At 46.5% G+C, this 14,248-nt stretch overlaps 1 protein-coding gene across 5 annotated transcripts in view; it reads right to left on the bottom strand.

Moving 5' to 3' along the window:
• Positions 1 to 7,901: 7,901 nt before the first annotated feature.
• Positions 7,902 to 14,248, bottom strand: part of birc6 (baculoviral IAP repeat containing 6) — a 145,469-nt gene continuing 139,122 nt past the window's right edge. For all 5 annotated transcript variants that reach the window (XM_063006839.1, XM_063006842.1, XM_063006843.1 and 2 more), the window contains exons 73-74: positions 10,308 to 10,442; positions 7,902 to 8,669 (exon numbers count right to left, since the gene is read on the bottom strand). In XM_063006839.1, coding sequence (XP_062862909.1) covers positions 8,487 to 8,669; positions 10,308 to 10,442 — 318 coding nt within the window. In that variant the 3' untranslated portion in view covers positions 7,902 to 8,486. The remainder of the gene's footprint in view (positions 8,670 to 10,307; positions 10,443 to 14,248) is intronic.

Genomic DNA, 14,248 nt, shown 5'->3' with positions numbered 1-14,248 from the left:
GCAGCCGAGGATCTCAGCAGCACTCAGAGCCAGCTCGTGTGTGTGTGTGTGTGTGTGTGTGTGCGTGTGTGTGTGTGTGTGGTTCTGTACTCGTATATGTTATCTCTGTGTTTACAGGATGAGCAGAAGGAGAATAAACACTTTTATAACCAACAGTGTGAGTCACGATGTTACAAAGGTCAGATTATTATTTTATACTTTTACCGAATCCTTTCAAAGAAAAGACGAATAAAACTGCAACCACGTGTGTGTGTGTGTGTGATGAATTAGAAGCAAGCTTTACATCAATTCACAATAAGCCGCTTAGAATTTGAAAGAAGTTTGTTGCTGATCATAAACAGAGAACGCAGGAGCGGGAGCTTCTTTTTAGCATCGCAGCCACTTACGCATCCTTTACATCCTTTGCAAAGAGACCACTGTTCCATGTTTGTTTGTTTATTAGGATTTTAACCTCATGTTTTACACTGTGGTTACATCCAGGACAGGAACGGTAGTTACTTATTACACAAGATTTATCAGTTCAGAAGTTTAATATCAAACACAGTCATGGACAATTTAGTATCTCCAGTTCACCTCACTGCACGTCTTTGTACTGTCACCGCCGCCCCATCATATTTTACCTCACGGTGGGTAAGTGGGTAGCACTGTCGCCTCACAGCAAGAAGGTCTTGGGTTGATTCCCAGGTGGGACGGTCCGGGTCTTTTCTGTGCAGAGTTTGCATGTTCTCCCTGTGTCCACGTGGGTTTCCTCCAGGTGCTCCGGTTTTCTCCCACAGTCCAAAGACGTGCAAGTGAGGCAAATCGGAGATACTAAATTGTCCATGACTGTGTTCGATATAAACTTGAGCTGATGAATCTTGTGTAATGAGTAACTACCATTCCTGTCATGGATGTAACCAAAGTGTAAAACACGACGTTACAATCCTAATAAACAAACTATTAAACCCTTGCAGCTCATTCAAAATGTAGCTGCTCGCCTGGTTTTTAACCAACCTGAACACTGCCACATCACCCCACTGCTGCCTCATCACTCCACTGCTGCCTCATCACTCCACTGCATCACCCCACTGCTGCCACATCATCACCCCACTGCTGCCTCATCACTCCACTGCATCACCCCACTGCTGCCTCATCACTCCACTGCATCACCCCACTGCTGCCACATCACCCCACTGCTGCCTCATCACTCCACTGCATCACCCCACTGCTGCCACATCATCATCCCACTGCTGCGTTCTCTTCATTGGCTTCCTGTAGCTGCACACATTCAGTTTAAAACACTGATGCTCGCCTACAAAGCCAAAAATGGAGCCACCCCAAGCTACCTCCGTGGTCTAATAAAGCCCCGCTCTGTACCACGCAACCTCCGAGCCACTAGTCTCGCTCGACTTGATCCTCCACCCAGAAGTCAAGGAAGACAAGCATCAAGGTTCTTCTCTGTTCTGGCACCCAAGTGGTGGAACGAACTTCCTCTGTCTGTCTGAACATCTGAGTCTCTCGCTGTCTTTAAAAAACGATTAAAAACCTTCATCACCTCTTTACTGAGAACTTAAGCTGTACATCCCCGAATGGTTCAGTGCTCCAGATCCGACACAGGGACCACAGCACTAGGAACAAACCCTTTACAGTGTAGGATCGGGTTCGAAGCTCCGTCTCGTGCATCACAGGAAAATTCTACATTTCTCTCTACATGTCAGAGCACAACCAATCCACATACTGGCATGTGAATTCAGAAGAACGTGCTGGACGTCCAATTAAAGCAGCATCATTCTGGAGTCACTTCCAAAAGTGGGGTCTGCTGTGGGGTCTGTGCAGCCATTCATTTTCCTGATACACACGGTTAGCAGCACTGGCACCAGATGGAACCATGTCATGATGAACCTGGATAACAACAGAACTCATCCTATAGATGCTCCGAATCTCCTGAACGGCCTCAGTTTAACAGGTCCTATACGTCTCTGATCTGCTACATACATTCACTGATTCTTCTAGAAGCCACACCCACCATACAGATAACCTGTGTAGGTATACACCGATCAGCCATAACATTAAAACCACCTCCTTGTTTCTACACTCACTGTCCATGTTATCAGCTCCACTTACCATATAGAAGCACTTTGTAGTTCTACAATTACTGACTGTAGTCCATCTGTTTCTCTACATGCTTTGTTACCCCCTTTCATGCTGTTCTTCAATGGTCGGGACCCCCACAGGACCACCACAGAGCAGGTATTATTTAGGTGGTGGATGATTCTCAGCACTGCAGTGACACTGACATGGTGGTGGTGTGTTAGTGTGTGTTGTGCTGGTATGAGTGGATCAGACACAGCAGCGCTGCTGGAGTTTTTAAACACCTCACTGTCACTGCTGGACTGAGAATAGTCCACCAACCAAAAATATCCAGCCAACAGCGCCCCGTGGGCAGCGTACTGTGACCACTGATGAAGGTCTAGAAGATGAGCGACTCAAACAGCAGCAATAGATGAGCGATCGTCTCTGACTTTACATCTACAAGGTGGATCGACTAGATAGGAGTGTCTAATAGAGTGGACAGTGAGTGGACACGGTGTTTAAAAACTCCAGCAGCGCTGCTGTGTCTGATCCACTCATGCCAGCACAACACACACTAACACACCAGCACCATGTCAGTGTCACTGCAGTGCTGAGGATCATCCACCACCTAAATAATACCTGCTCTGTGGTGGTCCTGTGGGGGTCCTGACCATTGAAGAACAGCATGAAAGGGGGTAACAAAGCATGTAGAGAAACAGATGGACTACAGTCAGTAATTGTAGAACTACAAAGTGCTTCTATATGGTAAGCAGAGCTGATAAAATGGACAGTGAGTGTAGAAACAAGGAGGTGGTTTTAATGTTAACTGACCAATGTGAAATGTCTGTGAATGTGATGTTTAATACTAACGATTCGGCTCAGTTAAACATCACAATCACGTCACGTCCCGACTCTTAACGAATGTTCCACTTTGATCCTGATGATCCTTCCAAAGGCAGAAATAAAGATGCAGAAATAAATAGGACGGAGCACGAATCTGTCAGGCGCCCCGGAGCTCTAATCCGCCCCCCAAGACACCATCAGACATCGGGGTCATCGCACACCCGCCGAAACCCGCCGTAAACACCTCGTTACTCAGCGCAGAGGCCACGGAAAGGACACGCCTAATTAGAGTGAAATGTCACCGGTCTGAGCGCAGCGCTGGTTTATTCATAGAACACGCACGGATCAAAAGTATGTGGACGCCTCTTCTAATGAGTGCAAAAAGGTGCCGAAAACCGGTCCCGCCACTTCCAAACATACACACTGACACACGGAGCTTTTCGATACGACCGCCGTCCCTACTGGAGCCGCCCCAGTGACCCGCCAGTGCTGTGAAGTGGAGAGCTCTAGGAGCAACAACAGCTCATCCTCATCACACTCATAGATCACAGACGTCATGGATTTAAACAAACGAATTTTAACAGGCACATGAAAGAGAAATGCACTTGTACAAGAGCGCCCTCTTGTTACAACTTGTACACCACAGTTAGCGCTTTTCCACCAAAAGAACCATGGTTCTTGAACTGGTTCTGTTCAGGTTTCTTTGAACCTAGGTGTTTTGTAGAAAACCGAACCGCGTTTCCACCAGTTTTGGGAACCAAGCCTGCGTCATCATCGGTGGCCGTTAACACAACGACAGTAAAGAGTAACATGATGGCGGAGCTGTTGTTACAGATGTTGGTTTTGATGTATAAAGCATGGATCAGCTGTCGGTGATAAGAAGACGTGACGTGTTTGTCTCAGTTGTTGTTTTCTTTAGTTCGTTGACGTGAGAAGCGTTTTGTGCTTCACTCTCACCGCGACTCTCGGCGTAAATAACCGAATTACTCAGCGCTCGACTCGAGAGATAAAACATCATTAAAGTTCCACGATACGAACAAACATCTGTGTGGAATAACCATCAAACCCAGTCTAACAGCTCCACATGTATCTGTGTTTAACTGGATTTACTTCACGTGTGTTTATGCAGCTCCAGGTTCTAAATCCACAAAAAGCTTCAACTAAATAAAGAGTAACGTGTCTGAATGTACTAAAAGTACCACACAGGAACTAAACCTCTCTGTTATTACTGGTTATAAGCGCTCTGTACTGGTTATAAGCGCTCTGTACTGGTTATAAGTGCTTTGTTGGGCCCTTGAGCAAGGCCCTTAACCCTCAATTGCTTGGACTGTATATTGTAAGTCGCTTTGGATAAAAGTGTCTGCTAAATGCAGTAAATGTAAATGTTATAAGCGCTCTGTGCTGCCCAAATTCTTCAGTCATTGTTTTAGTACAACAAGCTGCGTTACGCTTTATTTTTCACGTTAAGCGTTTATTCTGTCCGGGTCACGTTTACCGCGTTATATCACACAGTTCATCTCTTTGAAAATATCAGCGAATATCAACGGCAAACTCTATCAAAATGTAATCAGGTGAACTTTAAAAACTGAAAGTGGTTTAAATTCTATATAATGTTATAATGTCTCGTGAAAGCACCCAAACCTCGACACTCTGACACGCCCACCGATTACGTCACGGTTCGCACTGAAAAACCCAGTATTCCGTGGTGCAAGATTAGACGCTGGTTTGCTGTCTGGAACCTCTTTTTTTCTGTGGAAACACGCGGAACCGGTTAAAAATCAAGTTCAGGGACTGGAACGGAGCCGGATCCGCGCCGGTGGAAAAGGGGTAACCGGGACCAGATTGCCACCAATTTTCCTAAATTAAGTAGATTTCTTGTTGTGTTTTGATGCAGGACCCTGATGTAAAGCACACCACGAGTGGACTCTGGAGCAGGTAGAGCTTGCTCTTCGGAGTGGTGGATGTGGGTGGAAACATGGAGGGAAAAATAATAGTTTTGGATTCTTAATACAAGTGTGTGTGTGTGTGTGTGTGTGTGTGTGTGTGTGTGTGTGTGTGTGTGTGGGGGGGGGTATTGCTTTGTGCTTCAGGGGGAATTGCCGCTTCCTTCTGCCTGACTGGAATGCAGAGAGAGCAAGCGTGCTCGGACTTATCATCTTTATTTAGTGAGCTGTCCAGAAGAGCGGAGACTGGTAGGGCAGAAAAGCAGCGACGACTCATGGTTGGTTTGATCAAACCGGTAGATTAATCTTTAACCATTTAGTTTTGGGGAACCTGTGCCCACCGTAGCTTCAGATTCCGGTTCCTGGCTAACAGGAGTGAAACAGGAGTGAGGTGTTAGATGTTTGTCTGCCCACCACGATGGTAAACAGGAGCTTTCTGGCACTTTCAGTCAGGGGGATCTTCACTCGTATTTTATCGAGTCGCAGCGTTGGAGTTAAACCGCTCTCTGATGATAAACCAGCCCCCCACCCCTTTCAAAACCTTCCCACCAAACCCCACGCCACCCTGTCCTGTCCCCCCGGGCCACTTAACACCCGATTCTACTGCGTACGCAGATGCGACTCTGCTGGAGACGCCGGATGAGCGGAGGTCCCTCGACTCCCTTTATATATTCCTATTATTCCTCATCAGCGAGGGCGTCGTCGTATAAAAACGCTAATTAATAGGGAAAAAACGCGCAAATGCAACACAAGCAAATATCACAATAGCCGGACGTTATCTGTGAGCCGCACGTATAAACGTAAAAGCTGCTCACTTAGCCTTTTGTGACCCGGCTGGTATTTACACGCTGCAAAAGCTCCGGGACTAATAAATTACACCCCGCGTCTCACGGCGATTAACGGCCGCGCATTCATTATTAAAGTGAATAAACGAGGAACGCGGGCGGCTCCTGCAGCGCTGTGCGTAAACAAACATCTCGGCACGAACGCGTCCTGTTTTCCTTTTGTCTCTCCGGCACGATGAAACAAACGATGGTGCGGAGTCATTAATTTTCCACAGAGCAGCGATCGTGATCCCTCTCCTCCTGATTAACCAACGTCTGAGCTCCAAACGACGTCCTACCACAGAGATCAAAACACCAACACACACACACACACACACACTGAGCACTTTATTAGAAACAGAACGGATTGATGGATTCATCTGTGTTGGAAACTGGATTCAGATCTGGTGCCCGGGGAGGCCACTGGAGCACGCTGACCTCACGTCATGATGATGGAAGCAGTCGGAGATGCTTTCTGATGTGTTAAACATCGCGCTGGACATCAGCATCATATTATAAGCTGCTTAATTGTAGTCATGAGGGAAGCACGTGTTCGCCAGCAGCAGCGTGTGCCAGGAGAGCTTTCGCCACACCATCACAATTCACAGTTATGATTTGTTGGGTCACCTGACTGTGCCTGGTTTTGACCCCTAGGACCGGAACTGCCTACGCCGACTATAGAGAGCTTGTAAACAAGAGTTTGGAGGTTCTAGGTGATCAGGGATGTTGGGTTGCTGTTGCGATCACTCAGGTTTGATGTGTGTGAATCTGATCTGAATCTGCATCAGTGTGGAATAAGGTGCAGATCCAGGGTTACAGCTCCACATGTATCTGTGTTTATCTGGATTCTCCTCCCTGTTTCACTTTTAAACTTGTGTTACAGCTCCAGCTTCTGAGAAATGGTGAGAATCAGAATCAGCTTCTCCCAGAGTCTAAAACGCTTCTGGTTGAAAATAAAGCTTAACGTGGTTTAATGTAGTAAAAGAAGGAGACAGGAGCACTAAACTTCTCTTCATTATTACTGCTCATAAGTTCCTCCACTAATCACATTCCTCACTCGCTGTTTTACTACAATATATCACGCTAAGTTTTGTTCGTACGGCCTGAGTCGCTTTTACCGCCTCGTATCAAACAGTTTGTCTCATTGGAGGAGCTTTGAAAAGTCAGCAAACTGGGTCAAAGAGGAGGAACAGCTGAATGAGATTCTTCATCACTGGTGTAAGAGAGAGATTTATTTATCTTGAGGGAAATATATTGTATATATAAATATATACACCGATCAGCCATAACATTCTACACTCACTGTCCATGTTATCAGCTCCACTTACCATATAGAAGCACTTTGTAGTTCTACAATTACTGACTGTAGTCTATCTGTTTCTCTGCATGCTTTGTTACCCCCCTTTCACCCTGTTCTTCAATGGTCAGGACCCCCACAGGACCCCCACAGAGCAGGTATTATTTAGGTGGTGGATGATTCTCAGCACTGCAGTGACACTGACATGGTGGTGGTGTGTTAGTGTGTGTTGTGCTGGTATGAGTGGATCAGACACAGCAGCGCTGCTGGAGTTTTTAAACACCGTGTCCACTCACTGTCCACTCTATTAGACACTCCTACCTAGTCGGTCCACCTTGTAGATGTAAAGTCAGAGACGATCGCTCAACTATTGCTGCTGTTTGAGTCGCTCATCTTCTAGACCTTCATCAGTGGTCACAGGACGCTGCCCACGGGGCGCTGTCGGCTGGATGTTTTTGGTTGGTGGACTATTCTCAGTCCAGCAGTGACAGTGAGGTGTTTAAAAACTCCAGCAGCGCTGCTGTGTCTGATCCACTCATACCAGCACAACACACACTAACACACCACCACCATGTCAGTGTCACTGCAGTGCTGAGAATCATCCACCACCTAAATAATACCTGCTCTGTGGTGGTCCTGACCATTGAAGAACAGATGGACTACAGTCAGTAATTGTAGAACTACAAAGTGCTTCTATATGGTAAGTGGAGCTGATAACATGGACAGTGAGGGTAGAAACAAGGAGGTGGTTATAATGTTATGGCTGATCGGTGTATCTATATATAATAAGTATTTCAACAAGGGTGGCTGATCACTATGGCTCTGAGAGACCCCGTCCCTGGCAGGTGGAGGAAAAGGAAAGGGTGTCCACATACTTTTGGTCACACGGCGCGTTTGAGACAGACTGACGGGAGGCAGATGAAGGTCGACGTGAGAGCGGAGTAAAACATGTCGCATTTATTAAAGTTGCATTTAAAATGAGTGATGAGGTGCAGAGGCTGTAGAAGGGCGTGGCGCTCGCTCTCGCCATCGCAGCTTTTATTGAAGTGTACATCAGGTTTGTAAAAATCAATGAAGCAATGTCAGGCCTTCCCCCAAAAGCTGTGTGTGTGTGTGTGTGTGTGTGTGTGTGTGTGTGTGTGTGGAGGGGTTACTTTAAATATTTCCTTATACAACAACCAATATATCGACTAAATCATCAGTCCCGGCGCTAACAGTCAGAAGTGAAACAGAAAGCCGCTCCCTCGCTCCGTCTCTCGCTTACCAACAGCAATCAGTGCTTATCTCACCGTCAGGAGGGGGAACAAACAAATAAACCAAAATCAGGGCGTGTACACTGGCGGGGTTCCTGGGCGGCTCTCGTCTCGGGGTCTCGCCGCGTCACGTTTCGTACTTGATGCCGTTACATAATTATTCTTACATACAAATATGGACAGGGTTGCAGCTTCGGCACCGAAGCCTCGAGTCTGTTCGACTGCGACAGGGCAGTCTTAGAGTGGGCGGGGTCCTAAGTGGGAAGGGCGGGGCTTAAGGCTGTCCTTCGCCGCACTGGGCGTCTTGACACCGGGCCTCGCCCTGCTTGGCCGCCTCCTGGTTGGCTAGATCCTTGGAGAGGGCGGCGCTCATGTCTGTGAACTCCTCGCCGTCGGGCTCCAGACCCTCGGGACAGGGCAGCTTCAGAAGCTCCTCCCTCAGCTGGGCTGTGTGTCGCTACGGAAACACAGGTACAGGTAGGTTAGACCGGGCTGTGCACTTCAGAGGAATAAAGCACGCTGTACTTAGAGACAAACGTTCAGCAAACAAGGTGTGGTTTGGGACACGTCCACATTGGTGACTGCATGCACTATATAGCAAACAGGGAGTGGTCTGGGACATGTCCACAGTAATGATTACATGCACTATGTAGTGAACATGGTGTGGTTTGGGACACACCCACATTCGTAATTAAGTGCACTACACAGCAAATGGGTTTGTGATTTGGGACACATCTACAGTAGTTTTCAAGTGCATGACATAGTGAACCTGATAAGGTTTGGGACACATCCATCATAGTGTTTAAGGGCACATTATAGTGAATAGGTTTGTGGTTTAGGACATGCCCACACTGGTAATTAAGTGCACTATACAGTTAATCTAGTGTTATTTGGTACATGCCCACAGTGATGTTATGGGGCACAGTATAGAGAATAGGGTGTGGTTTGGGACACATCCACATTGGTGATTAGGTGCACTATGTAGTGAATAGGAAGTGTGATATGGGACATGTCCACGGTAATAATAAAGTGCACTATATGGTGAATAGAATGTGTGATTTGGGACACATCCACATCGGTGATTAGGTGCACTACATTGTATAAATGGGGTGTGGTTTGGGACATGTCCACAGTGGTATATAAGTGCACTATACAGTACAAAAGGTGTGTGATTTTGGAAACACCCCCAGTCTTGATTAAGTGAACTATATAGTGAATAGGTTTGTGGTTAGGGACACATCCCCAGCGCTAGGCGCACTATAAAGTAAATAAGATGTGTGATTTGGGACACATCCCCAAAGTTGATTAAGTGCATTATATAGTGAATAGGTTTGTGGTTAAGGACATGAGATGTTGATGAGATGATGATGAGATGATGTTGGTGAGATGTTGATGAGATGATGTTGGTGAGATGTTGGTGAGATGATGGTGAGATGTTGGTGAGATGATGTTGGTGAGATGTTGGTGAGATGATGATGGTGAGATGATGATGGTGAGATGTTGGTGAAATGATGTTGGTGAGATGATGATGGTGAGATGATGATGGTGAGATGATGGTGAGATGATGGTGAAATGATGTTGGTGAGATGTTGAGATGATGGTGAGATGATGGTGAGATGTTGGTGAGATGATGATGGTGAGATGATGTTGGTGAGATGTTGGTGAGATGATGATGGTGAGATGTTGGTGAGATGATGGTGAGATGTTGGTGAGATGATGATGGTGAGATGTTGGTGAAATGATGTTGGTGAGATGTTGGTGAGATGATGATGGTGAGATGATGATGGTGAGATGTTGGTGAAATGATGTTGGTGAGATGATGATGGTGAGATGATGATGGTGAGATGATGGTGAGATGATGGTGAAATGATGTTGGTGAGATGTTGAGATGATGGTGAGATGATGGTGAGATGTTGGTGAGATGATGATGGTGAGATGATGTTGGTGAGATGTTGGTGAGATGATGATGGTGAGATGTTGGTGAGATGATGGTGAGATGATGGTGAGATGTTGGTAAGATGATGTTGGTGAGATGTTGGTGAGATGATGTTGGTGAGATGTTGGTGAGATGATGGTGAGATGTTGGTGAAGGTACCTTGAGTGCGGCGGCGTGGTGAGACATGGTGCGTCCGACTCTCTTATCACTGCTGTACTGCTGAATATCAGAGATCCAGTCCTCACACTGAGCCATGATCTCCGCCCGCTTCAGGTAGAAGTGCTTATGGATCACCTGTACACACACACACACACACACACACACACACACGTTATTCCACTGTTCAGATCATCAGTACTTCCCATCATCCAGCAGATCCTACTGAGCTCATCACATCAGAACATCTACATTATGTTCCGCTGTGGGGTCATTGGTATGTTCTCCCCTGCAGAACGTCACTGCATTTTTATCAGCTGAGACGAAGCAACTATAAGAGCCGTTATCACTACTGCACTCACAGACTAGCACACGCTTTATTACACACCTACATATACTACTCATGGGTTCCAAACTACACACACACACACACACAGCACCATACACTATACATGTATACATACACTCTACACACACACACACACAGCACCATACACTATACATGTATACATACACTCTACACACACACGGTATACGTAACACAATACATTGTATGCACACACACTATATACAACACACACTATACACACACCCACAATACAATATAAACATATACACACACATACTACATACACTCCACACATACATAACACACACACACTCAACACACACACCATACACACTCCACACATACATAACACACACACACCATACACACTCAACACACTCACACACCATACACACTCCACACATACATAATACACACACACACCATACACACTCAACACACTCACACACCATACACACTCCACCATACACACTCCACATATACATAATACACACACACACACCATACACACTCCACCATACACACTCCACACATACATAATACACACACACACACCATACACACTCAACACATACACAATACACACACAAACGATATACACACATACATAACACTCACTATATACACTCACTCCATATACATACTATCCACATTCTCTCTCTCACACACAAACGCTATACACACACATACCACACACTCAACACATTCACAACACACACTACACATGCACACAGTGTATACACACAATACTAGACAGTGTACACACACACATTACATATACACCCTGTACACACACACACACACACACACACACACACACACACACAGGGTAATAAATGGTGGGTTGTTGACGTCAGAGAGGCGAGTGAAATGGTCCGTTAGATTTGGAGAGGAGGAAGGACGCCTCACACACACCGAATTGGAAATTCAATTACCCTCAAACATCACTCCTACAGTACTGTTACACACACTTACACACACACACACACACACACACACACACTTACACACACACACTTAAATGAGATTTCCTGTGCACATCAGTGGCAGTGACGGAGGCGTGGTAACCCTGCTGTACCTACTACACTTCAGTCAGTCCGATTATTTACAACATCCACAATCCTTCACTCTCACCTACTGCTTCAGTCTGGTCAGGCTCAAGGTGGGTCCAGTTCCACTCACTAACACTGCTGCAAAACAGCACTGGACAACACACTCACACCCACCTGGAGCAGCCAATCCACCCTCTGCATGAACAGCCGCCGCTCTCCTGAGAAGCTTCTCACAAGACTTTGAAGTACGTATGTGGGAATTTGTTCCCCTCCAGAAGTAGGCGCGTCCCAATACTTTTGACCGTGTAGAGTGCTGGTCTCTCACCAGTGCGCGTGTGTGTGTGTGTGTGTGTGTGTGAGATACAGAGACGTGATAACCTGAACCAACCAGCGCTGAGCTACAGCCGGCCCCGGGTTTCCACGGCAACACAGAGCAAGACCATCGATCTGACACACACACACACACACACACACACACACACACACACACACACACACACAGAGGCACTTTCCCTACGATGCATGATTGCTGGTAGTTTTTTGCAGCCAGGCTGAAGAGCGTCAGTCTCTGGGGACAGTGTGTGTGTGTGTGTGTGTGAGAGGGTAAGTGTGTGTGTGTGTGTGTGAGAGGGTAAGTGTGTGTGTGTGTGTGTGTGTGTGTGTGATATTCTCACAGTGTGATTGATAGGTGGACGTCCATGAGAACACATTTGCTGGGCCTTGTTGATGTGGCATTGGAGTGTGTGTGTATGTGTGTGATCTTACACCCCATGTGTGTGTGTGTGTGTGTGTGTGTGTGTGTGTGTGTGTGTGTGTGTGTGTGTGTGTGCGTGAAGCTCCAGAGAGAAATTGGAATCTACAGCAGCGGCAGAACGAGAGGCGAGGAGCAAATGAAATCAGGAACATTAAAAAAGAGAGAGAGGAGATGAAACCCGAAACTAACGAGAGAGGAGAGAAGATCAGGAGACGTTCCAGAAGCTCCTGATGTTCCTGATGGTGCTCAGAACCATGTGGGTTCTCCTCTAACTGTGCACTCTTATCCAGGTGCTCGAGGTGGGAACCCATGATGTTCTGGAGAAGGTGGAATTCATTCTGGCAAGCTCTTAAGCAACGGGCGTCTTGGTCTTTACCCCAGCGTGACCTGGGTCCCTGGTGTCCATGCCCTTACCGGTGACTGCAGTCCCATTTACAGAAACATTTTGGTTTAGCAGGTCACCAGCTTAGCACCGTGTACCCGCACCGCGGCGGTATGCTGCCACTGATGTGTATGTGGTTTGGGACACGGCAGTGATTCTACAGGCTGAATTTCATTATCATCTCTAATCATGAACTTTAATAACCTTTCAGTGTGTGTGTGTGTGTGTGTGTGTGTGTGTGTGGCAGGGCATGTTTCAGTGTGTTTCACAGGGTTTGTGTGTGTGTGTGTGTGTTGAAGTTTGTATTTCAGTGTGTGTTAGTGTGTTACAGTAAGTGTGTATTAGTGTGTGTGTTAACAGTGTGCGGTGTTACAGTTTGTGTGTTATATTGCGTTCAGTGTGTGTGTGTGTGTGTGTGTGTATCAGCCCTTTGCCCCCAGTCTTCACCTAAAAGGTCACTGAGTTTGTTAGTGTCTCTCATTAGAGCAATGATCCACCACAGAGTGTGTGTGTGTGTGTGTGTGTGTGTGTGTATTACAGTGTATGTTTCGGTGTGTGTTGTTACAGTGTGTGTGTCTTCATTTCATCTGATCAGTGACTTTGACCATTCCAGGCATTCTAAACCACATGAGAGTTCTACCCCAGAGTTCCACCTCAAGCTCAGCGTTCCATCCCATCCCCAAGTGCCCCAGACCCCCTTCCTGAGTATTTTCACCCCATCTGAGTGCTCTGACTCCATCCTTAAGTGTTCCGACCCCATCTCCCAGTGCCATCTTGCCATCACTGTTACCCCTTTTCCACCAAAAAAACCATGGTTCTGGTTCTTGAACCGGTTCTGTTCAGGTTTCTCTGAACCATGGTGTTCTGTAGAGAACCGAGCCGCGTTTCCACCAGTTTTTGAGAACTAAGCAGCGTCATCATCGGTGGGCGTTACTTAACGAAAGTTAAGAGCAGTAACATGATGGTGGAGCGTGTAGATCATGTACGAGCGTTTGTGCTGCTGTTACAGATGTTGATTTTGATGTATAAAGCATGGATCAGCTGTCGGTGATGAGAAGACGTCACGTGTTTGTCTCAGTTGTTGTTTTCTTTAGGTCGTTGACGTGAGAAGCGTTTTGTGCTTCACTCTCACTGCGACTCTCGGCGTAAATAACCGAATTACTCAGCGCTCGACTCGAGTGATAAAACATCATTAAAGTTCCACAACATGAATAAAAATAACCATCAAACCCAGTCTAACAGCGCCACGTGTATCTGTGTTTAACTGGATTCACTTCACGTGTGGTTCTGCAGCTCGGGGAGTTGAAAAAGCTTCACGCTTTATTTTTCACGTTAAGCGTGTTTCGTTCTGTCCGGGTCACTTTTACCTCGTTATATCACACAGTTCATCTTTTTAAAGGCGCTTTG

This window comes from Trichomycterus rosablanca, chromosome 13 (assembly GCF_030014385.1).
Source record: "Trichomycterus rosablanca isolate fTriRos1 chromosome 13, fTriRos1.hap1, whole genome shotgun sequence".
Lineage (NCBI taxonomy): Eukaryota > Metazoa > Chordata > Actinopteri > Siluriformes > Trichomycteridae > Trichomycterus > Trichomycterus rosablanca.
The sequence above is the reverse complement of the archived record's forward strand: the minus strand, read 5'-3'. Positions and strand labels throughout refer to the sequence as shown.